The 27,588-nt window shown below is 43.4% G+C and overlaps 2 protein-coding genes across 2 annotated transcripts in view; one reads left to right on the forward strand and one right to left on the reverse strand.

Moving 5' to 3' along the window:
• Nucleotides 1-27,588, forward strand: part of LOC134845598 (cysteine protease ATG4A-like) — a 245,316-nt gene that overhangs the window by 191,142 nt on the left and 26,586 nt on the right. The window lies entirely within an intron of this gene.
• LOC134846691 (uncharacterized) lies at nucleotides 3,784-4,197 on the reverse strand. The gene has a single exon (XM_063864076.1). It carries the CDS (start codon nucleotides 4,195-4,197, stop codon nucleotides 3,784-3,786), a length of 414 nt encoding a protein of 137 aa, XP_063720146.1.

Genomic DNA, 27,588 nt, shown 5'->3' on the forward strand with positions numbered 1-27,588 from the left:
AAACTTGCTGGCAACCCTGATCAACTTTAAGAGATCTGTCATCAAAGCTAGGCATAAATCGGTTATTAGGGACATGTCTTCTACTTAACGTCGCACTTGCTCCTCTCTTTCAATCGTCTTCTCTTGTGCCAAAACGATTTTGCTGTAACATGTATTGTATCAGATTGTGTCTTAACTTCCGCATTTTAGTCCAAGAGACTTTGCACCTTTTCATGTCAAATTTTCTCATATTCTTCCTCATTTATTTGGTGTAGCGGGTTAAGGTCATCAACTCTCCCAGTTTTCTAAATGTGTTTGCAATCAGTGTCAAAAAACCGTCCAGTCAGAGGTTCTGTATTCCTTCGGTCAGCAGCACGGTTGGTCCTTTTTCTGAAATTTTCTAATCCGAACGTCACAAACAGTCCCAGGATAACTACCAACCATAGTTCCGTAATGGCCTTGAGGAAATCCCCTATTAGATAGCGAATCAGTCTTGGGTAAACTTTTGCCAGGAAGGACACGGTCCATCCTACTCCCAACCCTTCCAGACTGCTCTCCGACCTCTCAAAAGCTTCTTCTCCTCGCTCGTTCTCTGTCCAGAATGCCTCGAGTGTTGTCCGGCACATCCGGATAGGAACTCCGCTGATTTCTCACCTTCGCTTTCCGCCAAGTTTTTTTTTCTTACCAGGTAAGCGTGGATCTTTGCGATCATCGGTGGGCCCCGATCGAAAGCGTCCATGCCCAATGCTGCTATTCGAGGATTCAAGTGCAGCCATTTGTTTGCCCTCGGTTTCGTTCGCAAAACCATAGCTTCCAAAAGAACTTTTTTTTCATTGGTCTGCCTCTTTGGTTTTTCTACTGCCTCGACCTCCATTCTTCTGAACCAGAGGTCATTTGACATCTCCACTATCACTTGATGATCGTCATCATTTCCTGGCTTCATCTTGAGTTGTCTGCTGAAATTGAACAGCTCCAATCCCAAAACTTCGTCTAACACTTGCTTGTGTAGCGAAGGGTATTTCAATCCTCTCATGGCGTTTGAGATGTGTGACCATTCTGCAGGGATTTTTGACTTAAGTGGTCTCAGATTCCCCGCCTCCACTTCGGGATTTGGGGCAGAAATGATCGATCGCACCATATTTCCGTTCTGAGAGGAGTGCAATCTTTGCATACACAAGTTTCAATCCTTCCGGGATGTGTGCATATCTCGGGAATAACACAAATACTGGCTTTGGAGTTATCTTCTGGAACCCGCATGGACTCCAGAACGTGTTTGATTGCTGGCCACACTGCAGCTTCTGCCGTTGCTGGCTCTCTGAGTCTGCTCAGGGGAACCTCTGCTGTGCAAGTCATTTTGTTGATGCGGGCAAAATGATCGTTATCGGATTCATTTCTGTTTGTCGTTGAATCCCAATTGCCAATGATATAGTATCGTGGCTTTTCTCATCTCATCTTTTTCATAGACAGCGCAGATGGTCTCGTCTATTTTAAACATTATTGCACCATATCGTTCTACATCACATTCTTGCGCGACTTGCTTCGGATAAGCTCGCTCCTTCACGTGAGCTGGAGGCGCTTGCACCTGTTTAAACTTCTTGACAAGTTGCTCAGAGGGTGCTCTTATTGTCAAGATTCTTCCCGGTATCTCCTCTCTTGTTTGCTCGCTGTGATTCTTACTTATATCTTCTAATGGTCTGATATTCAAAGAAACTATGGTGTCGTTTGAGGGCAGTCCCTCGAGGTCAGTGAACTGCAATGCTGTCGCAGAGCTGAAGTTGATTTCTGCCGCTATCAACTAGTTCACTCCTACGATCGATTACATTCCATTCTCTGACAGTCTGGCTTCATTCAGCATACTCATCGCATCAGCTTCAAATCTTACTGTTTGGATGTTCAAACTCATCAAATCCTGCTTCTAAAAGTGCCAAGGGGAAAGGTTTTGGTCTGGACCACATCAGGGAGCTTCTATATGGGCGTCGCGCCTCCCAGCTCGCAGTCGCCGTCGTCTCGGATCTGGGGTGACAGAGGTCGTTTCCACCGCTTGATTGACTGGTCCCAGCCTTCGTCGGGGATGGATGGTCCTCCTCACTGGTGCTACACCGAGTCGATTCAATATGTCTGATCTTCGTTCTCGCTCGCTCGAGCTCTGCATTACTTGCGGCATGGCTGGGACTGATCCCAAGCGTGTCACCAGATTAGGCGGCATAAAAGTTGAAATCGCCGGCACGTTAGTCGCTTCCTCCGTTCTTAGAGCTCCAGTGTCGAATATATCCACCTCCAAATCGTTCCTCGAAGACACGGTTCACCCATGCTCGTCCTTCTATACTGTCGAAGTATATTCCATCAGAGTTGAATCTGGCCTGATCCACAGCTCTCAACTCGTGCTCCAAGTTCATTAGAATCATTTGTCTAGTTTTGCGACTTACCAGATTGCTCACTTTATTACTCCACCTCACGACTCTTTCATTGCGTCTTCTCGCTGTAGCTGACTGTGCTCTTGCGCTCATTGTTATAGTGCAGACAGTCAGTATTACCCACTGAATCTTCTGCTACACCGCAGTAAGCAGGCACACTAGCATTTTTCCACATTGACCTTCTTCTGAATCTGAGTTTCTGGACACGTTGTTGTTGCATATCAAAATCATCACCTCTACAATTCTGCCTGGGTTCATCAACTCAACCATTCGATATGGCGGGGTTACCGTGTTTTTTGTGGCGTCTCCGAATATCATCACCGTAGTGATTCATGCGGCTCCTAAACTCTGAAGCACTCTCACTAGATTATCGCCTAATATCAAATGTGACGTTCCAAGGGCTAGTTGCTGCATATTCATCGCTGGACCCCAAATTGATCGATTGAAACACGCTCGCATGTCCGTCTCCGCGACTACTGTGAACCTGTTTTTGACCTGACTTTTCTTCTTTATGTCAAATACTCGTGAGATTTTTTCTACCACTTCTGCGGCATCATCTGCCGGTATCATCAGTTGTTCAATAGGGTGCAGTCAGCCAGAACTTGGCGCATTCCTATTGGCCACGAGTCGACCAGCGGCTTCCACCAGCTGCCTTTTTGTTTTTCTACAACTGGGTCGCCTAGGGTGTCGTTTGGCTCCAGGATTGTCACTCTACCGGATCCTGTTGGGCTTGCACTTCCGTTGTTTGACTGAGCTCGCGAGGGGTCAGAAGCTTCATTGGCAATTTCTCAAGGGGAACGCTTCCTGCAGGTAATGGTCTTTCCGTTTTCACACATCCCAATCGTGCAGATTGCTCCTTATACTTCTGCCTATAGCGTTCTATCTATTCTCCCTGCTTCTTGTTTCACCGTCAAACAGTCTCCTCCACATATCTCTATCTTCTTCAACTCTGGCCAAGGTTTCCCTCACTCGGTCCAACTGATGTCTCATCTCGTTCAGACCTTCCATCGTTTGATTCGTCTGTAATTCTTCTTCTTCTCTGGCTCTTTTGGCGGGCACTGCAGCTTTCAACTTTGAGCTAGACGAGGCAAGCTCGCTAATCATTTCTTGATGTAACACTTGATCTCTACTCCTCAAACCGGGCCTAGGCCTAGTTGGGAGAGGCATCTCTCCAGGCCGTTACGTCCTCGTCGTCCCACCCCGTTCGTGCGCCAAGTTGCATCCAGAGAGCGGTCCCTTTCTCCATCTCATAACCCGCTCGCCCCAAGCTACCATCAGCAAGACTTCCGTGGGGCGGTCCCCACAGTTGTCATGCACTTGAAAGCTCGTCAGAGCAGCCGTCAAAATGACTCTCTCTGGGTCATCCTGGGCGTAGTCTTTTTCCAAAATCCTACCATAGAGCTCGTCTATGACTGGTAGAGCTCGCTAAAACGTTTAGCTCCTGCTGACGTCTGATCACATCCCTTACATAGACTTGTGGCGATGTCTTCTTTCCTTTATACTCCGTGTAGAAGAAATTCAATGGCGAGGCCTTTTCATGCCCGGTCAACATTAAGTGCGGACTAATTCCTGTTGTGAAAAGTTGCGTGCTGTTGTAAGCTCCCATTGCTTGTGGCAAATATCTGTCCCAATCGGTGTGTATCGGGAACAGCATCGATACCAGAGTCCAATTTTTTCTTTCCCCTGGGCCATTCGTCTGGGGTTGGTACGTCGTAGAATCAGCCTGGGCGACAAGTGAACGTCTCATGAGCTCCTTAGTAAGCTCTCCCACAAAAGCAGTTCCATTGTCTGATTGGAATGTCATCGGACATCAATGTCTGGCTATCCAAGTTTTGATCAGATGATCGCAAGTCTCTTCGGCCGAGGCTTTTATGCAGGGCAGGGCCTCTGCATACAATGGAGAGTGATCGATCATCACTAAGATGTGGCTTTAGCCACTGTCTGTCATACAAACCTTCTGGCGATCAATCTGCGCCACTTCATTAAACTCAGTTGACTCGGTTGACTGTAATGGGAATAGCAATTTCCTAGGGTTCATGGTCTGTTGGCACGACAGACATGCCTTCTTCATAAAAGGGTTTCAAGATGTTTTGGTATATTTTATCGATTCCTTGATGGCCCATATGATCATGTGACTTGAATAAAAGTTCCGTCTGATAGAGTTGCGGCAATACCACGACCTGTCCTTCGTAGATGACCTTGTCCTCTTCTCTCCTTTTGCAGGCCACGATGACATCCTTATTCAGTTATAACCGTCTTTCTTTCTGCCAATAGTAATGTCTCAAGATCCGGTAACTATCTTCTTCCAGCTCTCCTTTGTCTGATGCCCCATTTTAGATCCACTTTTGACGCACCTCCCTGTCCAAGTCTCTTGCTCGAGACTCCACCAGCAATGTATGAATCACCAATTCTGAAAATTCATATCCTGTGCTCGAGTTCCTGTCTGAGTGCGAGTCAACCTCCGAATTCTTCGAGTTGTCTTCGACAGATGAATCCAACGTGGAGCATGTCTCCACGGCAGTTTTTGATGTGCATGATCTACTCATCCATCTAAACTCCTCGGACATAACTTTGTCCACCAGATTTTTCCACCTTCCAATCCGTTTCTTCAGTGTCCGATTCCCCGAGCAAATTTTTTTGATCCGAGTTTTCCGACTCGACTTCTATTAGTGTTTGATCAGGCGCCTCGAAAACATTCTCTTAAGTGATCTCAAAAAGGACCTTCTTCTGAGTCCTGACCTCTTTTTCTCTCGTCTTGTACAATTTTTTCATTAAAACGCTTTGAATAATTGAGGAAACTAGTTGCTGAGCTACTGTCCTACAATCCCTTTCATTTTCCTTGTGTTGCCGTCTTGATGGTTTTATCCGTACTTTCTCACTAACCGTCAACGATGCTATGGCTGCTGACCATTCAGGATCAACACTAGTCACTTCTTTCTCTAATAACCCACCCAGCACCCGCATCAGCTCTGGTGTTACCTGCAGCGTTTTGTCTAGCAATGATAGACTGTTAATTTTCATGCGAGAGAGTTCCTGTCGAACCAGGTTAGAACGTAACAACAGATCCAAGGGCACCGGGTCCTTCTTGAATAAGATCTTGACCTCTGCCGCTTTTTCCACTGGTATTTCAGGGTGCCCCAGAATTGGATGTCCTGATTTATCCAACCATCTCAGCAAGTGAAGTGCTTCGTAAACCTCGTTGTCTAAAAACAAGAATCCTTTCTTGATTTCCGCCTGATTGTCGCGCTTCTGTTCTATTTTTCGTAAAGTTCAGTTTTCCTGCTGAGGTTTTCAGCATTATGGCGCTTTTCAAGCATCCTTAGTTCGATTATCATGTGGTAGCCATCCAACCTGACTATCCGAACACTAAATTAACTCTCGTTCATCCAATAAGTTTTCAACCAGGATAGGGCTCGGTTGTCCACTCGCAACATAAATGGAGCGCTTTCCAAGTAGGTGCGATACTTCTCCACAAACGTGACTACCGCAAGCATTTCTGCTTTTTGGCGCACCGTTTTTTAACCCAGTGTCCCTCAATACCTCACTGCCGTATGCAATTGGACGGAGAACTGTTCTACCATTCCATTCTTGCGCCTGATGCAGTATACCGGAAATGGCTACCACTGAAATATCAGTGTCGAGAACGTACATGCCTTTCTTCTTGGTCATCCCTAGCAATGGCGTTTCGCACAGCTCTTCCTATTTTTTCTCCAAGGCTTCCTGAGCTCATTCGTTTCATCAGAATTTCTTCCCGTTGTTGCGCATCAGTTGCTGCATCGGGTAGACTTTAACTTTGTATCCCTTTACGAACTCTCGATAAAAACTCGCGAATCCTAGGAAGCTATCAGCTGCGTGTCGGTTCTGGGTGCCTTCTAAGTTAACACGGCCTCCGCCGCATCCGGATCCGTCTCACGCCATGCTTATCCATCATTCTTCCCAGGTAAATTAGTAAGTCCCTAAGGATCTTTCATTTCGAGGGTTTGCATTGCAAGCCCGCGCTCTTCATGCAATCAAAGATTTCGTCAAGTCTGTCAACGTGGTCTGTCAAGGTGGGTGTCGCTATCACTACGTCATCCACATAGCACATAACGAGGTTCCCATGCTTCTTTGTTTTATTGGTCCCGGCTTCAGCCATCAGTCTCTGAAAGGTCGCCGTGGCATTGCACAAGCCAAAGGGCATCCTCTTCTTTTGGTACAAGCCTAACTCACATGCAAATCCGCTCTTCTCTATCCTGTTTCCCCGAGGGAACTGCCAAAAGGCAGAACCCAGGTCAAGTATTGTGAAAAACTTGGCATCGCCTCATTTGAGAGGCTCTCGTCTATGCGTGGTATTGATTAATTGTCCTTTATGGTCATCGGGTTCAGGTAGAGAAAGACGCAGCAGAATCTTAGCTGTCCTTATTTTTCTTGGCCATGACAACCCGACAAACCCAAGGTGACTTCGAGGTTTCTATCATGTCGTCTTCGAGCAATATTCCTCTTTTCGCTCAGCTCGCCTCCGATCTATGAGGTGTCATGCACCTCGCTCCCTCCCTGTGAGGAACGGTGCTTTCTTCTAAGCGAAAATTAGAGCAACCAATATCCACTTAATAGTTTGAAAAAACATCTGCATTCATATTTGAAACTGCCCTCAGCAACTCAAACTCTTCTTCCCTATGTTACATTTTAAGTGATCTATTTCCGTCAGAACCGGTTTGTTAGAATCTAATTCATCTGATGAGGGGTATTCGGGAAAGTTCGAGCAGCTCGATAAGCCGTCATCCGTCTCAGATCTCATTGAACATATTTTATTTAAAGATTTCAATTCATTAATCTTTTTCAAAAACATTTTTTTTGCGTGTGTTGTTTTACTCGATGCTTCTTCAGGTTCGGCGTTTCGTCAAATTCAGTCTTCATTGACAAAGAGTAGCCAAGTTTCCTTAAACGCTGGATTGAAACCGTTGTGTCCAGTGTATTCAACATTTTACTCTTGCATAGCCCGTTTCGTTTGACTGAAAAGCTCTGGCCTAAAACCACTGAAATTTGACTGTTTGGGTACGGTACCAGGCAAACCTGCATACTATCACTCAATGACCTTAAGTTTCTCATCCTCAGAATCGCTACAGCCTACCTGACTGTAATTTTACTTTTCTGTCCAAAAAAAGTGTTATCTTATTTTCATCAGTTATTATCCTGTTTACTGGTCGTTTTATAAGTCTTCCCGTTGGGTTCCAAATCCTTATAAGTCCATTATTAATGTCAATCATCACGTCGAAATTTCTGTCAAAACCAATACCGAAGATGAACTGATCCGAATCATCCATGTTCCCCACCACGAGAAAATTCATCCAGAGGTTCCGTCCTCACATCTTGAGGACGGCTATTGGAGTTCCCCCGGCTATGTAAATGGCTCCGCAATTGGCGGCTGTCAATCTTAAGTTCGTGGGTATCAGGTCCTCCCTGTTGAAACCCATCCTTTCCCATGTCTGTATCGGCATTACACTGACTACTCCTCCTGCGTCTATGAGTCCCTTTACTCCGATCTTCTTTCCATCGGTGTCTAGCAGATGCGCAACTTCGTATCCAATGTGTGCCGCATCTTGTTCCATCATGGCGTCATGACCAATTCTTCGGACCTTCAGCTCTTTTCGACCCAAAATTATCTGTCCTGTTTGGTCATTGTCTGGCGTGACGTGGGTATTGGTATAAATACTAATCCCATCCACATTGAAGATCAGTTGATGTGCTCCGTAGACTTCCACTTAACGCCCTTTAAGTCTCATTGTTCGCGTGCCAACCGTCGTTAACAAGGCTCGCACAGCTCTCGATTCAGTGGGTTCCTCTACTTGTCTTAGATAATCTGCATAACTTTCCATATGCATCATTGTGAACTCTAAAGGTTCACTCAGATTTCTGATTACTTGATGTCCCGCCACCGAGATGATCGACTGTATCTTACTGCCTTGTGCCACCATCCTGCATGTCTGCCCTGAGATCACATTTAACTTCATGCTCAAACTGCTCGGTGCAATCGTTTTCTCCATTACAGAGGCTTCAAAGGCGTTAAGTTGATCTTGAGATCTCTCGTTCTTCAGTTCGAGCTGCACTTTTTGTTCAATTTCCCTTGTTGCCAACTCCTCTTAAACTCTATTCAGGGCATCTTTTGCTGCTGCTTTGTAGGCAATCTTAAAGTCGTTAGCTGCGGATCAGCCTCTGTTCCACTTGTTTCTCCTTGCACGGCTTGCATTTTTTTCGTAGCCAGCTCCTGCGGTTTCTCTTTCCTCCGTGCTTCCGCCTCGCTAATCATGCGTGCCTTGCTTGCTTTAACGCCTGAAAAAGCCTCCTCATTCCTTGGGTGCTTGATGTCCGCCACTGCATCCCATAACTGTGGACAATCTGATTCAAAATCACACTCCATGTTGCAAAAGAAAGACCTGGGGTCGAATTTTTCAATCACTCCTCTCATAAAATCCTCATAATTGATCTCCGACGCGTCTTCATCTTCGAGGCTAAGAAGGATCGCTTTCATGCCCTGTTTATAGGTTGGGCACGCTGATAGTCTGTGTAACTGCAGTTTGCACAAGAGCGTTTTTTGTCCATGTCAACCCTGGGTTTGTAACAGTTGTTACCCTGGTGAGCAGATTCATTGTTAAAGTTGCTATAATTGTTTTTGTAGTAACCTGATCTAATTGGAAGCTTCAGCAAAAGATATTCCTTGGACTTCAGTCGCAGCACTTCCGGTGTAGGTGCATTGGTTGAAAGAGGTGTATGGTGCGTCGCTAATGTTGTCCTGAAGTCATCGTTCTTCACACCATCAATGAACTTTGAAGCTACTGCCAAGTTCACTGCTAATTGACTCGTCCGTTTGACTACGTTTTCTAGGCATTTCTAAGCCATCCAAAAAAATTGTCTATGATTTCATTTTCACATTGTCTTCATTTCTCGAAGTGCATCGTCGCTTGGTGTCCTTGCACTCCCGAGCCAAAATGGTTCAACACTACATCGAAGAGTTTCTCAACACTGTCCCGCTGGTATTGTTTTTTGGCCATCACGCAATTCAGGGCTGTCCCTTCCAGGTTGCAGGTGAGCGCACTGCATTCTTGTTTTTCTGTGAAGTCTTCTTCCTCAAAATGCAGCTTCATAAATTCTGTCCTGGTATCTATACAACAGTCAGATTCATCCTCAAAACATCTCGGTTTCTTGAACACCATTTTAGATTTCTCGCTGCGCTCAATGGTCCTGGACAATCTTGAGAGAAAAGTCTTCAAGGACCTGTTCAGGAGTTCAAACGCTGTTGCTATTGCTGTTGCATCTCTTGAATATCCCGCTTGATTGTTCTTATCTGTTGTTTGAGGCTCTGGAACTCCCCTTCTGTCCGAGTCGCTGAGCTGAGCTCTTCCCTGGTTCGAGTGATTCCAATTTTGAGGAATCACCTCTTCTCTTCGCTTTTTCGTCTCGCTTTGGTCTTTCGCTCGAGACTGGTCTACTGCCAGTAGAACATCCTCTGATGTTCGTTGGATTCATAGGCCGGTGAATCCCAACAGCGTTGCTGGATGAGTTACCCCTTCCCCTTGTGGATCCATAGTTCCTCCTCTGTTTGAATGCTCATTGGAGTTCACTCTCGGTTCTCTGCTAGCCTCCCTTGAGTGTTCTCCACTAATTTTGGATCAACTCCCTTTCCCAGAATACTGTCCATTATGGCCTGAGTGCTTCTCTCCAACATCGCGTCTACCCATGTATCGAGAGTCCCAATAGTCTGCTCTTGTGAACACCGAACTTGCTCTAGGTCACTTCTCAATCGTTTCTCTCTTTCTTCAGCTTCCAGCTTCATTTGCGACATAATCCTGACCAATAACTTATCCGTCCTGTCCTTCAAGCGTTTTTCGCTTTTATTAACCTCCTGTCTATTGCGATTTATTTCCTCCCGCAGGCTTTCTCTCTCAACATGAACTGATCTTTCCAGTTCACTCATTCTTATTGACATTTGTTCAATCTGCTCACCCATTTTATCCACAATCCTGGTTGAGGCCTCTTCCATTGATGCTCCGTTGTCCATCAATGCAGTCACTAGTGGTGGCGTCACCTTGTTCGTGCGAGGCAGTTTAGTATTGGTCGAAACTCGCGCTGTTTCTCTTTGTCTCGAGGCTCCTTTATAATACGCATCTAGTTCCCCTATTGTGGTCCCTGACCCTGTGAACCTAGTCGTTCCCAATTGCATATCCAAATTGGTAATTGTCATGAACTCTCTTGACTGTTGTATTCCATCAATAGTCTTCTTTATGCTTCAGACCGAAACAAATCGATCCGAATAGCCAAGTTCCGTATTCGCGGGTGCTTCGTTTTCTTGAGTTGAATTGCTCAAACCCACTTGAGACTCAGATTCATCATTTTCTCTATTCACTTCGTTCTCTTCTTGAGTGTCGACTTCATTGCCAGTTCCCGTTCCAATGGTAAGCGGAAAAAAATTTCCCAACGTGTTCTTTAACCGTTCCAAAAATCTAGAAGACGATGCCGCTTTCTGAGCTACCCCTCGCATCATAGTATTGTCAGTAGGTTTGCGTCCTACTTCAGTGTTTTGTATCAAAACGTTGGACAGTTCCGACATTTCATCTCGATCAAGAATCCCGGTCGTAATAGCGAAATTGTGGCCCTAATCTACGGGAATTTATTCACTCGTTAACCTCCTGTTCCCATTTCCTTCAGTTCCACGTCCCATCCGACTCTCATCTAGAGCGGGGTTTGGTTGGATCTCTGCTGCCGTTCATTGACTTCCTTTGTTTCTTCCGTATAAATTTCGTAGAACTATCACTTAGCTTAGGTTTCCTCGACTCGTCTAGACTCAACTTATTCGTTTGCTTTTCACTGCTTACTCACTTGATTCGCTTACTACCGTATTTCTTGTCTGACAACAGATAAAAGTACCACGACGCGATAATGTCAAAAAGTTTGAAATAACAAGTAACCACTAATCTTATTTAGATTAACATAGTACAGCGTATTTCTAGTTTACACTAATGAAAGATTTTTCTTTGATAAAATGCTAGCACAGTCTGATAATGTCAATATTTTTAAAAGATAGATCACTCACTTTCCAATACAGAACAAAAAATCACCCTGGGGAAGAAAGAATCAAAAAAGTATGTGTATTGCAATTCGTCTGTAATAATTTAATAGTCGAATTGGTTCCTCGAGAAAGTGTTTTCCTTTTTTAGTGCAGCACTAAACAGACTAAATTTGAATGCAGTATTTTATTCAAGTGGGCGTCTTTAGCACCCACCGAGTTCCGTGTTACCTATCTGCCTTCGGGTTGCCCAAGCTAGACCTACTAAAACTCTCAGGGCAACCACTCTTCCAAAGTAAATAGTTTTGGATTCTAATCCAAATAATTTAGCATCGAATTCTGTTTTCGGTTAGACCTAGAGTAGTCGCGAACCACCGGGCTTAGACTTCTTTTGGTTTCAATGTGGTCTTCTTACTTTTATTCAAAGGCAAGTTACCAGTACAGCTGCTGGTTTTTTGTCTTGTTTGGTCTGCCTATTTGTCCAAATATTCTAATTATATTCACTAAAGGTCTTGCTTCCGCTTACGTACGTATTAAGATCCCGTATATGATTTCCTCCGATAAATAAATAACTTTTTAGATCCCCCGAGTCGGCATTCAGGGACCCCTCTGGATTGGCCAAAAACAGGACCCATCCGAATTGGGATCCCTCCGGATAGGCAAAAAATGACCCTTCTGAGTTGTCAAAAAGGTAAACTGAGACCCTTCAGGTTACGGTCTGAGAGATTTTTGTGCAAATTCAACTTTTGTGCAAATAAGAAGGGTTAGTTCTGGCTTCAGATCCCTCCGAATTGAAGCTAAGCTGCTTGTTTAACAATTTTTTTTGAACTGTGATGGGTCTTCTAAGAAGCCTATTTCCGACTTAACTGTTGTTTTCTTCGTTCCTTAACCCTTCCCTAATTTCGAGAACAACGTAAAAAGCCTTATTCAATCATCACTACCGTTTGGTAGGCGTATAAGACGCTTTCCAAAAAATTACAAACCGTGTAGAGTCTACCTTCAAAAATCTGTTGTTTTTCTAAAAAACAATTTAAAAATTTTTTTGTGGATGATTTTATCAAAAAACAATTAGCTCATGCTGAAGCCTACTTATTTTCAAATCTAACGACAACAAGACGAACTGGATCGGTCCAATTGTTCCAAAGACATAAAGCAAAACGTCTTTTCAAACAAAGGCCTATCTCTTCTAATTCAATGCAGAAAACTTGGTCTAAAATGTTTCAGTTGAAAAAATTTGCCAAGAACAATGCTACTCGGACCATTGCGGATTGATGAATCCACTAAATCAAACGCGTTAAGTTCAATTTCACTGAGACCAGGAAAATTGTTGGCAAACGGGTTCTAGAACCTGTCGATTCACTAGTGTATGTTCTCCGAACAACAATTTTTATCGCACTAACTCGAAAACTTTGAAATTTTTTTTCGAATTTTGCGACGTTTCATTTTTTTTTCAAAAATCACAAAAGTCAGATTTCGGTACCAATTTAGTTGCAACCACGTGCGATCTAAATTCAACCCGTTCCTTCAGTTTTCTTAGTTGAATTACGATGCAACTCATTCACTTAGCGCGTCTTACGTTTCAAAAATTATCGATATCTGAAAAATCGCTATTTGTGGGGTGATCAAAATATCACTATTTTGACCCTTAAATTGGTCTGTGTACGGTCTTTCTTACTGCAAAGCGATATAGGAATTTTAACCACGGGTAGTATAAATAGTAGTAATAAATTTATTACACACCTTCGGGTCGATTCAATATTCGAATAATGGCGCTCAACTTGGAACTTCGCAACAGGTGGAGGGTCACTAAAGTGCAGTCACTGTCGAGACGCCCACAGATTGATATCGTACTTTTTGTACCAAAAGGGATGCAAAACTTGTCAGCGAAACCCAACAGTCGAATGTTTTTGTCCTTGAGACCCTTCCTGCTGTTCCTTTCACTGCTTTACGGATCAATCTTCCGCTCTAACCCTGTGATTTTTTCCTGATTGAGCGCAAATTGCCATCATTGTGCTTAAATACTCTAACAACCCTATAGTACAGGCATCAAAAAAAGGTCAACATTTTGATCGTTACGATCCTGTTTGATATGAATGTGTGTAACAACAATATATCCAACAATATAAACAACAAACGGGAGGGTGAGATCACATGTCGTCTGGGTGGATGATTTCTACTTATTTTTGTTTTTGTTCTTTTAAATATTTTTGGTTTTTCTGAGGTACTATACTACTTTTTGCTTGGGTTCTTGTATATCTTTGAGTTTAAATGGTCATATACCGCTCAGGAAGCAACGGTACAGCAGATCCCACACCCTTTTTGGTCTTAACTAGGTTGAAAAGCTAAATCCAGGATTCCGGAAGGCCTCCGCGTTCCGAACCACTCTTCCGTTTCTCCTCGTTCAGGGCTTTTTTGTGAGCATCCGCTCGGCGCGAAGTGCTTCGTCAACGGGTCTGCCGGTCATAAAAACAAAAATGTAACATTCGCCCGGAAGAAAAGACCGACGCAAATTCAGTTAGTTACCTGCAAAAATAGTGAGCTCATGACGTTTTCTCGTCTCGCTTGTCATCGATTGCCCGGGTTTCTGTCTTAGTTGGTATTAATTTTGCTCCATGATTTTTGCTTAGTGATTCCGGCTCAACTTTTGATGACCACTGCTCTGGGTATTGATTTTCCTTCCATTTTTTTCTATTGATCAGCATTGCTTTATGGTAAATTCCCATGTAGATGTGCTCATAAAGATCCTGTGCACCGTACTCAGTATTATAGTTCTTTTGTACTGCAAAGGTGCGCAACTTCTGAAGCTTAGTAGCAAGCCAGTATCCGTTGATTTTTGTTACAATCCACATTTAACTTGCTTTTTGCCATCTACACTAATAATAATGTCTAGAAAAGCCAAGTCAACGTTCTCATTTGGTGTTTCAAGCGTGAATTGTAAGTTAGGGTGCAATTTGTTGGCAGCATGCAATACCACGCTTTGGTCGCCTTTAACAATCCTTACAATATTGTCTGCATATCGTAGGAAAACTTCACACCTGTCATCGTCAGCTCACATTCACGCTTCTCATTGCACAATTTGCAGAACCAATTTTTTTCTGATATGTCTTTGTAACCCTCATCCGAAATATCACCACAATCTTTATGATACCAAATCGAACAATCCTTACATTCCACTGCCTTGACTCTGAAAGTCACCTTTCTGTTGCATTATGGGAATTTTCCGTTCATGTCCTCTAGGATATCAATCTTTTGAGGGATATCCATAGCCAGAACTTTTTCATAGTCTTTCAGCCAAAGGTTTGCCAGAATGACTGCCAGGGATGCACCCATGGCCAATCCGTTCTTCTGTACATACCATGTGTCGTTGCACTAAAAATGGACATTACTAACAGCCATGTACAAAGGGCGTTTCATTGTACTTCTTGACAAGTCAGTTGGCTCACTCTGGCTGTATAAATTTTTAAGTGCAATGTCAATTGCTTCTTCGAGTGGAAAAATTGTGTACAGGGATTTCACATCCAGGAAAGTGATACTCTCATCAGAGTCTAATTTAGTGTTCTCTCTCATAACCCTAGCTGCTTTAGCGTTAGTCTCAATATTTTCACCCTCGATTTTATCAAAAAATTTTTGCTACTGTTTTATTCAATTTCTCATGAGAACTACCGAGGAGAGAGAGGACAGGTTGCTTCTTCGAGTGGAAAAATTGTGTACAGGGATTTCACATCCAGGAAAGTGATACTCTCATCAGAGTCTAATTTAGTGTTCTCTCTCATAACCCTAGCTGCTTTAGCGTTAGTCTCAATATTTTCACCCTCGATTTTATCAAAAAATTTTTGCTACTGTTTTATTCAATTTCTCATGAGAACTACCGAGGAGAGAGAGGACAGGTCGTAGCGGTGTATCCTTTTTATGTACTTTAGCCAATCCCTGAAGTCGTGCTGATTGACTACCAGTTGACCTCAATCTCGCTTCCCTTTTGATTTTTATCTCATCCCTTTTGTTCATGGCCAGTAGTCCTTTGTTCAAGTTTTTTGTTTCCATTTTTTGAAGTTGTTATCGAAATTTTAAAAATTGTTTCGTCACTCATAATTGATCTCTCCGAATTTGTCAATTTGAACAATTAACACTGTTAAACCGTCGCAACTGCCAATTTTCCCACTCGGCTGCTATCAATAAAATTTCGATATCGTCATGCATTTTGAGCGCCATTCTGGCCGAATGTCACATACACCCCGGACAACCTGGTCAATGTCCTCATTGAGCCTCGTGAAGTTCATTAAAATGATACAGTGCCATCGAACAGAATTTACATAATGAATGGAAAAACTTTCATCCTAACTCATATCGAATCACTGCAAACTACAAATGGCATCATACTACATTGCTAGTGCCCTCTAATGTTTTCCATTGATCTGCACCTTGTATCGAACTGGGTCCAGGGTCCAGAGACAGTACTCATCCACCCATCCCGGCTTTTTTATATCGTCTAGTACCTTTACCGTTTTTCTGTGTAACTTTTCTTGGGGTCTCTCTTGTCTATCAGCTAATTTCTCAATTTTCTCAGAGTGACTGAGGCGCGCGGCTAAAGCGTTATCCCTTGCTTGATGCAGAACATAGTTAATGAGCGATGGCCATAATCTCTCATCAATTGTTCTCCTATGTAACATTCGCCCGGAGATACATACCGACGGAAAACAAAACTACGTTATGAAACGACTGGCTAGCGTTTAAACACAGTTTCACATGCATTTGACCGTCTCTACCAAAGCCACTTCTGTGTGTGGTCCATTCACATCGGGTTGGCAAAATCGCTACTAGGAAAGGGCTATCGGCCAGATTGCGCAAATTAACCTAGTTACATGCAAAGTAGGGGAGGTCTTTCCTAAAAACAGGGCTAATACTTATTATCATATCACTATTGTTTTTGTTCAGTAGATAAAAGTCATCATATCAATCGGAGATGGATCAACCCTTTCCCTCAACTTCTAGCTTCTCATTTTGTGAAAAACGAATTAGATGTTAATTAAATTCAACTCAGGGCGTACCAGGAAGCTAAAAGTCGTTAAAATTGAAATTTCAGTCTCTTCCCGAGACCTTTCCGGATTCTTGAATCCGGTCGAAGAGCGGCCCTGTGGCGGTATGGGAAGGGTAGCAAAATTTTCCAAACACCCCTCCAAATCCTCGAGAATTTCTGCACAATCGTGACAATGTGGAATATTCTTCGGTAAATGCCGTCAACTATGATTCTGTCCTTCGCTATAATTTCTTGCCCGTCTTGTTTGTTCTAGCGAAAATCGTTGTTCTGATTTTCGCGGTTTCAGTGTTCGCAAAAATTGAAGTTGTTATGTGTCATGCACGCCCAAATCGAAAATTTAAAAATTGTTTCGTCACTCATAATTGACCTCTTCCAATTCGTGAATTTGCACGATTAACACTGTTAAACCGTCGCAACTGCCAATTTTCCCACTCGGCTGCTATCAATAAAATTTCGATATCGTCATGAATTTTGAGCGCCATTCTGGCCGAATGTCACATATTCCCCGGACAACCTGGTCAATGTCCTCATTGAGCCTCGTTGAGTTCATTAAAATGGTACAGTGCCATCGAGCAGAATTTACATAATGAATGGAAAAACTTTCATCTAAACTCATATTGAATCACTGCAAACTACAAATGGCATCATACTACATCGCTAGTGCCTTCTAATATTTTCCAATGATCTGCACCTTGAGGATATAATATAAGTTAAATTATCTTCCTGACTTTCAGTGCTTTTATCACGATTTAAAACTTCGTCTTCTAAGGACAGTCCTGCCAACCAACAAACTAAAATTATCCTGCTATACTTCCTCACTTCGGAAATTTAGTTGACATTGGTCCTGATTATTAAATTTTACAAACTTGGTGGTTAGAAAAACAATGATATAATCTCCCTATCCAAGAGATTATATGCTGTGCTTTGACATATGCTTCTTGACATGCTCGTACATTCAAGCAGTCATGTTGACTATGAACCAAGGCATCAGTCGTCTTCTGGCCGATATTCTTTTCACTTCCATCGGAACGTTCAAAATTTTGCACCTTGTCTGAGAAAGATCTATATCTTTTAGACAATCAAGTTCCTCTAAATGTTCTTTGGTCGGTGCTTCTTGTCGATTGTTCTCCTTAACATGAGCTCCTTTACGTGCAGTCATGTTGGCTCTGAACCATGGCATCAGTCGTCTCCTGGCCCATGTTTTTTTCACTTCAATCGGAATGTTCAAGGTTCTGCACATTGTCTCAAAAAGATCTAAATCTTTTTTGAGACAATCAAGTTCCTCTAACTGTTCTTTGGTCGGTGCTTCTTGTCGATTGTTCTCCTTAACATGAGATTCCAGCCATAGAATCAAATCGCCATCATAACCACAACTATCACTATCGTTATGGGCAGAGAGGAGTCCGGTAAACCCATGGAGAGAAGCTCTCCAGAGTCCCAGATCAACACCAGATTACTTCGCCCGGGATACCACCATGTTTGTAACAAACAATTGCACGGGAATTCATCATGTGTTAACATGATGCTTCTCCAATTTCGTTTCCCCGAATCTTCCAGTAGTGTTCCACTTCCATCATCACTCGATGGAATTCGCCACTTCGTTTACTGCATTGTATTCCGTTGCTGTTGATCCTTTCTACTTCTTTCTTCCAAAATCATTAAGTTTCACATTAACATATCCAATGAACTTGCTTCCGACTATCGGTTCTAATTCATCCTTGGTTATTTTAGTAACTGCGGCGAACATCTTACAGAGTTACTCGTAAGATTTCTCCGACAATCTCGCATTTCTTACCTATTTTGGCACTGTGAAAGCTTGATCTATTATCGTCCTTGTGCTTTTTATGTCCACTGCCACGAAAATTACTGGATATCGGATTATGCACATTGGAGCCATCATCGAGCCAACTAGGTATTGAGCTCAAGACGTTCTGCGATAAGTTTCACTGTGTCTGATGTTCATCTCCAATTCTATCGCTTCTCTCTCTTTTCCGATATATGTCTGTTCAGCCTGTAAAACTCCCGGAAAAACTTATGGCCGTGACCATACTATGTTTTTTGTTCTAGATTCAATAGTCATTCTTAAGAACCAAACAAACTGTAGGATCCTAGTGCAGTCACTAGATTCACTTTAGTTCCTCAATGACAATCTGCGATAGCTCGGTTTACGTTCTTGTCTTCATCACTATATTTCCGAACAGTATCGTCAGTTCTTTATGCTGTCTCGCAAGTGCTTTTACGCAGTCAAGACCTCCACACATGTCACCTTCTAGTCCACAGATTTTCGCCAGACAGCTACCAGGTTTGACCCAGTCTTCTGATCCTCAGTCCGGCAAATCCACATTTTTCTCTCAATTGCCCCTTGAGGCTGTCGGCATCAAGTTGTAGATGATGTTGAGGTTGAGCAATTTGCAATCTGCAATCAATTCTCTCTGCACATCCTGCGTCGCTCGCAATATTGAATCGACAATTGGACACGGGCACCATGATGGCTTCATTAACTCCTACACTACCATCAAGCTTGTCCTAAGTAGTTCATATGAGAACCCAATCCAAACTCCACTCTGTTGTCAGGTTTCGGTACAGAAGCTGCAGTCACCTTTTCTTCCAATTTAAATCCTAGATTGACTTGCTGACTGGCAACACTTCTTATTGTTGATATTATCGACAACCAGAATTTCAGTAACACAACTTGCTCTTAGACGAAATAACAATCACGTATGTCCTCATTGATGGAAGGATTGAATGCCATTCCAATTTTTTCCGACACATAGTGGTATGACTTATTTCTGATCGGTCCACAGTACTCACTGGACTTCAGCAGTGCTCCATCGATTTTTTAATGAGCCTAAGCTCCTTATTCGAGAATTTTCGGATTTAATCGATCTTTCTCAAGGTTCTAGTTCCACAGGTTTTTTTCTTATTCAGTCACAGGGGCTCGCTTTGGTGAATGTCCCACAGCAATTGTAAGAGAAAATTCTTTGCCAATTCACTGCCTTCTTTCATCATTTTCATACAGTAATTAGTGCTGAGACCGACATCTGCTCCAACATGAACCAGACGAAACAGAGAGCATCTCTCCCCTTTGCAAACACTATTGCAGCTTTCCATCATCTCTCGGTGGATTTCATCATTCCCGTCTATTGCATTATAACCTGTCGCTGTTGATCCTCTCTATTTGTGTCTTTCAAAATCACTGAAGTTCCCGCTAGCATATCCTATGAATTTCTTTCCTAGTATCGGTTCTAACTCATTCTTGGTTCTTCCTGGAACTGCGGCAAACATCCTGCATAGCAAATCGTAAGATTTCTGGGTAACGGCTTTGGGACATCGGTGCCAACGTCGATCCTATTAGGTATCGCGCTCCAGACTTTCGGCGATAAATTTTACTCTGCCTGATTTTCATTTTCACTTCTTTTGCTTCTCTCCATTTCCCAATATGTTTCTGTTCAATTTGTAACGCTCACGGAAACACTTCTACACTGATTGCTGTTACCATCCCAAGTTTTTGTTTTAGATTCAGTAGTAACTCTAAAGAACCAAACATGCTGTAGAATCCTAGTGCAGTCACTAGATTCACTTCATTTCCTCCATGGCAATCTGCAAATAGTTCTGTTTCTTTTTTCGCTTTCATCACTATGTTTCCGAGCAGTATCGTCAATTGCTTGAGCTGTTTCGCCAATGTCTTCATGCAGTCGAAACCTCAACACATATGACCTTCTAGTCCGCAGACATTCGCCAGACAGTGACCAGGTTCGACCCAATTTATTCAGGTCTTCAGCCAGGCAACTCCACATTGTTCTCTCGGTTGCTTCTAGAGGCTGTTGTCATCAACTTGTATATGACAATTAGGTCGCGCAAATTGCAATCTGTATTTGGTTGCTTTTGCACATCATGCGTCGCTCGTAATATGTAATCAGCATTTGGACTCGGGCACCATGATGGTTTCAATAACTCCCATACCACCATCAGGTTCATTCTCAGTAACTCATTTGAGAAACCCAATCCAAACTCCACTCGGTTATCAGAAATCGGTATGGAAGGTGCAGTCACCTTTTCTTCCAATACAAGTTCCATTTTAATTTGTTGGCTGGCAAGTCTTCTTATCGTTGAAAATCTTGACAACCAGAACCTCAGCAACACCATTTTTTCGTTATCATAGTAACAATCACGTATGTCTTTATTGCTGAAAGGATTATATGCCATTCCAACAATTCCAGACCCATAATGGTATGACTTTTTTCTGATTGGTCCACAGTATTCACAGGACTTTAGCAGTGTCCCCATTGATTCTTTCGTGAGCCTAAGCTCTGTGTTCGAGAATCTCCGGATTTTATCGATCTTCTTCAATGGTTCTAGTTCTAAAGGTTCTTTCATGTTCACTCGCATTGGCTTGCTTTGATGAATGTCCAATAGCGCTTGTATGAGCAAGGTCTTTGCTAACTCACTGCCTTCTCTCAACTGTTTTGCACAATTATTCAGCGCTGGTACCAATATTTGTTCCAACATGAACCGGAAGAAACAGAGAGCAACTCTCCGTTTCGCAAATGATACTGCCGCTCCTTCGCGGATCATAAGGTCTCTCAGACTCGTCCTCAAGAGCACCTTTTCTTCTTTCGATCTTTTACTTTCTTCCGAATTATACTCTTCCATCGTCAATTTCGTCATAGACCAAGTTCTGACGTACGGTATCTCTATTAGAGCTTGTATATTCGGAGTTGTTTGCCTTTCTTCTTCAAAGTGACGTAGTATCACTGCTCTCCACGGTAAGCTCACCAATTGATCCACCGCTTCCGCGCGCATTTCGAAGGAGACTAACATTCTATACGCCTTTTGCTTCATCGTTGTGCCCTGTATCATTTCTTCCAGGTAACATTTCATGACACTTTTATTTTCTAGAGCGATTAGGTGTCCTCTAGCTGAATTCCTATACTCCGTCATTTCCATATATCCACCGGCAGCTTCGTCGATTGAGACGGTATCCGGTTCTGTCAATCGGTTGTATTCCACTGGGGTCAACTGTCCTATGACGCTTCCCTTTCCGTGATTCATGCATGATGGTCCAGAGTCGCGAAGGGTACATTCACCACACTGGCTGAGTATATCCAGTTTTAGTGTAGCTCCAGTTAGAGTGCGGTCACTCGTCTTGTTCTTATAACTGGCAGATCTTAATCCTGCCATGAGGATGGGTGGCACCATCGTTACATCGGTCATGGATCTGGACGTGCCCGCAATCTGTCATCGCCTTGCCCCATGTCTATTGCATCTTTGATTTGCTTTCGTTTGGATGAGTTAACAGCCTTTGCTGAAGTTTCAGAATCCCTTTTCGTCTCTCCAGTTTTTCTTAACGTCACTTTGTTGCCCAATTTCATCTTCATCTCGTTGATTTTTTCGATCACCATTTTCGATTGCATCGTTCTTTTTCGAGTTCTGGAAAAGTATACGACTTCCTCGTTGCTTTCTTGTTGCGTCGCCTTGATCGGAGAGTTAACTTCACTTTCGTCGGTGGCCGAATCAATAAGCAATTCGATAAAATTTCCCTTCACATACGTCCAATTTATCAACTATTTCCCGCATCAGTGGTCCCTTGAGACCTGTTTTCAACATCGACTGGGTCCCGTAGAACTTCACCACTGTCCAAACTTCTTCCGTGAAAGCGGCTCTGTCCATATTACAGCCCGTTTTTTTCTCATGATCCCTGTGGTGAACTTCTTACTCTTCTTTTGGAAAATTCCCAAGAAAGGTACTCGGGCCGCGCCTTTTATTCTTCTCCTATGCGGAGACTCCATCAAAAGATTCCTTGCAGCGGCTTTAAACTTGCCAGGAGAGCTGCTCTCCGGCAAGTTATGGCTTAGGTTCAAAATGTTGAGGGACGTTCATCTTCCGCTGGTTCAGTCGTCCCTTCCAACGTTTCTTCCAACTTCGTAATCGTCCCAGAAACTAAAGTCTAGGCTGGACACACCAAATGTTGAGGCTTTGTCGTCCTATTTCCCACTTGGTCGGGATCCTGTTCAATCGGTTCCTCCGGTTGACGGTCTTCGCTCTCCTTGTCGTCTCGTTTTTCATTTTTTCCTAAGCCTGAAGGTCCCTGTTCGTCATTCATTGTTTCGACTGGAAATTTCGGCACGACTAGTTTGCCAGCTGACTTGTCTTCGTTTTCTCCTTGTTTTTTATTTAACTTCCTCAGAGCCGAAGGGTGCTAGAGCACTCCTAGTCACCAGTTTCCCACTTATTGCTAATTTTGGTTTCACACTCAGATTAATGCTGCTTCTTGCCAGATTGCTTTGCCGCTCATGACAGTTGGCGCCAGGTCCAACTCAGCCGGTTCTTCCTCGATTCTTCCAGATTTCGGAGTGGCCGCATTGCTCATCCTTCTCCTCGTCGACTCATCCACTAAGCAAACTGCGTGTACTGCAGCACGGCAGCATTTCTGCCAACGAAGAACGGGTCCATCCTGAGAAATTTTCCATCCTTCTTTCATTGGTCTTGAAGGCTCCCAAGTGAGCTTTGTTTCTTTGGCGTTCTGTCTCTTTTCTCCTTTTTCCTTGATCTCCATTCCTCTAAACCACAGCTAATTATCTGTGGTTTAGAGGAATGGAGATCAAGGAAAAAGGTGTTCATTCAACACCAGCTTGTGTAGCGAATGATCCTTGAATCCTATCATAGCGTTTGAGATATCCGACCTTACTGCAGGCAATTCTGACCAATGTGGCCTCAGATTCCTCGCATCCACTTCGCGATTTGGAGCAGGTATGATCACATCATATTTCCTTTCTGAGAGTAGTGCTATCATTGCATACTCAAACTTCAGTCCATCCGGGAGGTGTGCATCTCTCGGAGACAACACGAACACTGGCTTTCGCATTATCTTCTGGAATCCGCCTATGGACTCCAGAAGGTCTTTGATTGCTGGCCAAACTGCATCCTCCGCCGTTGTAGGCTCTCTGAGTCTGCTCAGGAGATTTCTACTATGCAGGTGATCATTAATGCCGGCGAACACGACTGTTATCGGATTATTTTGGTTTGTCGTTGAACCCCGATGTTGCCATTGATGTGGATTGCATCCAATCCAGGTCGATTCCTGCCAACATTATCACATCGGGCCAAAACAAAGTATGAGAGGTATGCACAAAGTCCGAACTCGCAATCATCAATTTCGTTACTTTCCTCATCTCTGCTTTGTCGTACGCTGCGAAGATGGTCTCGTCTATTCGAAGTTTCAACTAACCGTATCTTTCAGCATCACATCCTTGGGCTACTGTCTTCAGATAGGCTCTTTCTTTAACATGAGCCGGAGGTGCTCGCACTTGCTTAAACTTCTTCACATGTTGCCCCGTTGGTGCTCTACTGGTCAAAAATCTCCCCGGTCTCTCTGTATGATGGTGTTGTTTGACGGCAGTCCCTCAAGGTCAACAAATCGTAATGCTGTCGTCGAGCTGAAGTTAATTTCGTCTGCTATCAACCAGTCTACTCCCACAATCGAATACATCCATTCACTGATAGTCTCGCGCCATTTAGTATTCTCATCGCATCGGTTGCAAACTTTACTGTCTGAGGTTTCAGCTTCAAGAGATTTTGTTTGTAAACTTGCCAGGGAGACGGTAATGGTCTTGACCACATCATGGAACTTCTATCAGGACGTCGCTCCTCCCTGCTTGTACTGGTCGTCGTCTCAGATCTGGAGTTGCCTGAGGTCGTTTCCAGCGCTTGATTGACTGGTCCCAACCTTCGTCGGGGATGAATGGTCCTCCTCACTGATGCTTCACTTAGTCGATTCAGTATGTCTGATCTTTGTTGGGCATCTTTTTTATATTCCTCTCGGAGGTCTTTGAGGTTTTCGCTGATTTCGTTACGGCAGCAGCTCCTCTTTTCTTCATTACTTCTGAGGAGAGCTTCACTCTGTCGGTATAATCAATTGTTCCATAGGGTGCAGTCACCCCGGAACCTAGCACACTCTTGTTGGCCACAAATCGGCCAGCGGCTTCCACCAGCTGTTGCATAGTTCGTTCCACGACTGGACCACCCAGGGTGTCAATTGGGTCCGGGATTGTCACTCTTCCGGGCGCCGCTGGGATTTGCAATTCTGTTGTTTGACTTAGTTCGCGGGGCGTCAGAAGCTCCAAGGGGACTGCTCTCGAGGATCATTCCCTGCGGGAAATGATCGTTACATTGCGGTCGCTACTCCAAGTCGTTCCGATTGCTCCTTATTTTCCTGCCTCAAGCGTTCTATCCCCTCGGTTCCCACGGTTGTCATGCCCCAAGATATTCGTTAGGACGGCCAGCAACATAACTACCTCTGGGTCTTCCAGAGCGAAGTCTCGATCCATCAGCCGAAGATAGATCGCATCTATTACCGGTCCTACATAGGCCTCTGCAAGGTCCTTTGACTCATTCAGGTCGAAATTATCAAGTTCGTGTGATTCGGTTTTGATTATCTGTATGCGCAATTGAAATTTGATGAGTAATTAAACGATCAATCAAGATCTAGAAAAAAGGCCAAGACTATCACATCTGCTAATATTACTCCAAAATCATAATAAAATTGATTTAAAAAACAGTCAGATAAGAAGATTTGATTTAAGATAAATTAAAAATCAATTCAATTCTAAAATCTTGAAAAATGATCTAAGAGTGGACAGTCGACAATTTAGACCTATTCCTGAAATTTTTGTTGAAGCATTCGTGATCACTAACCCTTTCAAACCCAAGATTCTATTAACATAACAATCTAACACATTACACATAACACATTCGACCTATACTCAACCTGTACTCAACCGATACTCAAAAAGTATTACTTATGTAAATACACTTCTATGTTGGTATCAGAAAAGATCACATGTATCAGCGCATACAGCTCCCAAAGATGCAGTCGTATATTGGGTCGTATATTGGAAGCGACCGTTCGTTTACCCCTTCTCCACCAAGAAGTCTCTCAGTCTCGTCAGGGACAGAACCAAATCTTCAGGGTCCACATGCTGCTTTTCCGTTGCCCTCGTCACCAAGAAGCATAAGTACTTTCCTGGTATTTGCGAATCCGCCTGAAGCAAAGCTGCTACAACTCCTATTCCTGGTCTTTGCTTCCACAAAAATTCTATGTTTTTATATTCCCTCTTAATATCTGCTGCTAACCCGATTCTGAAACTCATGTCCGCTGTAATCGCTATCGCACACGTCCTATCCGTAAGTCTAAAATCGCTATCTCTTAGTATCTATTGGAGTATTCATTTGGCATGTTAAAATTTGACTCTACTACTCACCATATGTCTGCTTTCTTAGGGCTTTACCCACACTGAACAATTATCAAAAACAAATTAAAAATAGAAACTAGAGGCAGAAACAGATAAAGGCCCTAAAAAACCAGACATAAGGAGAAGGCAAACTCCAGCAGCGCCCGGAAGACTGACGGTCCCGGACCCAATTAACACCCTGGGTGATCCAGTCGTGGAACGAACCATGCAACAGCTAGTGGAAGCCGCTGGCCGACTTGTTTCAACAGGAGTGTGCCAGGTTCCGAGTTGACTGCACCCTATGGAACAATCGATTGTACCGACAGAGTGGAGCTCTCCTCAGAAGTAATGAAGAAAACAGGAGCTGCTGCCGTAACGAAATCAGCAAAAACACCTCAAAGACCTCCGAGAGGATTATAAGGGAGATACCTATGAAGAAAGTGTATTTGACATACGGGAAAACAATCAAATTAGAAACAGTTTCACAGGAGTCCCGGAGACGGATATGCGAGCATAATTAAGCCAATAGACGTGTAGTCCAGCATGGATCATGCAATAACCACCTCTTGGAACGTCGCAATTGATATTGGGCGATAGTCTAATGAGAATTTTGCAAAACCTGAGAACCTCGCGGATCACTACGGTGATGGCATTCGTAGGTGCCACAGTAGTCCAAATATATCGGATGGTGGAGTTGATGAACCCGGGAACAATTGTAGAGATAATGATTCTAACAGGCACAAACAACGTGTCAAAGAGCTCGGACGCAGAAGAAGCTCAATGGGAGTCAATGCTGGTATGCTTGTTTATCACAGTGTGGCAAAAGCTTCAGTGCGCGGTACTGACTTTTTGCACCATGCCGATGAGCACGAGAACACAATATTCCACAGAAAGAAGACATAATGAAAGAGTCATTAGATGGAACAACATCGTGCGAACTCTGGCAAGTCGCAACGCTGGACGATTTATCCTAATGGATTTGGAGCATGAGCCGAGGGTTCTGGATCAGGCCAGATTTACCACACTCTGATCCAATACCTCCTGCAACAGAATCGCTTCAGTACCGGTGAAAACAAGACGAAAGAAAAGGAATAGGATGTGCTATCTTATGCGGGGGGCATGCCCCTACTCACCGATTTAAGCCTAGCTATGAGGACAGATCACTTAGCACTGATCTGGGGAGTCAGCGAGTTTGTGACGACGTTATACGGTCCAGCAAAGACGTTCGCGTTCCTTGATGCAAAAGTGGAAGCCTATAGAAGGTCGGTGTTGCACCTGAAACTCATTTTAGCAGTGGACGGGAGCATACTCAATTGGTGTGAGCAAAACGTGCTACGCGAGTTGATGAGTGAGAACTTACTATTCGCGAAAATAGTAGAGCCAGATATGACAGCAGTAAACTTCAATGATCACTTACGTAACCGATTGGATTGGGCGTAGTGGATAGAGGGCATATCGAAGTGTTCCCAAAACTCTAGAAGTTGAGACCCAGTGACAAAACGAACGGCGAGATAACTAGAACTCTTCGTCTAATAGTCCCATACCAGAGTATTCCTTCAATTCTTTCAATTCGAAGGATGTTGCTCGGAGCAGACTCCGTAACGCATACTCCCAGGTTGAGCGCCTTTGAGGCCGATGAGCATATCAATGAATGAGGGCAAAGATCTACTAACAAAATGCCGTTTTACAATAATGACTAGCACTTTGGGAAAACTTTCATTCTTTTTGTTTCATTTTTTTTCCTTTTTACAATTTAACTTAGAATGTCAGTATTCATAATGGTAACCTAAATTACAACACTAGTGCCGCTTGCGTACTCGGCTCAATAGATGACAATATAACTTTTGATGAAAACTTTTTTGTAACTCTATATAAATTGAAATCTGTTTT

Source organism: Symsagittifera roscoffensis, chromosome 5 (genome assembly GCF_963678635.1).
Source record: "Symsagittifera roscoffensis chromosome 5, txSymRosc1.1, whole genome shotgun sequence".
NCBI classification, from domain to species: Eukaryota; Metazoa; Xenacoelomorpha; order Acoela; family Convolutidae; genus Symsagittifera; species Symsagittifera roscoffensis.

Excerpts from the sequence above, each read along its gene's own strand:
- LOC134846691 (XM_063864076.1), bottom strand. The coding sequence starts at position 4,197 with ATGACATTCCAATCAGACAATGGAACTGCTTTTGTGGGAGAGCTTACT.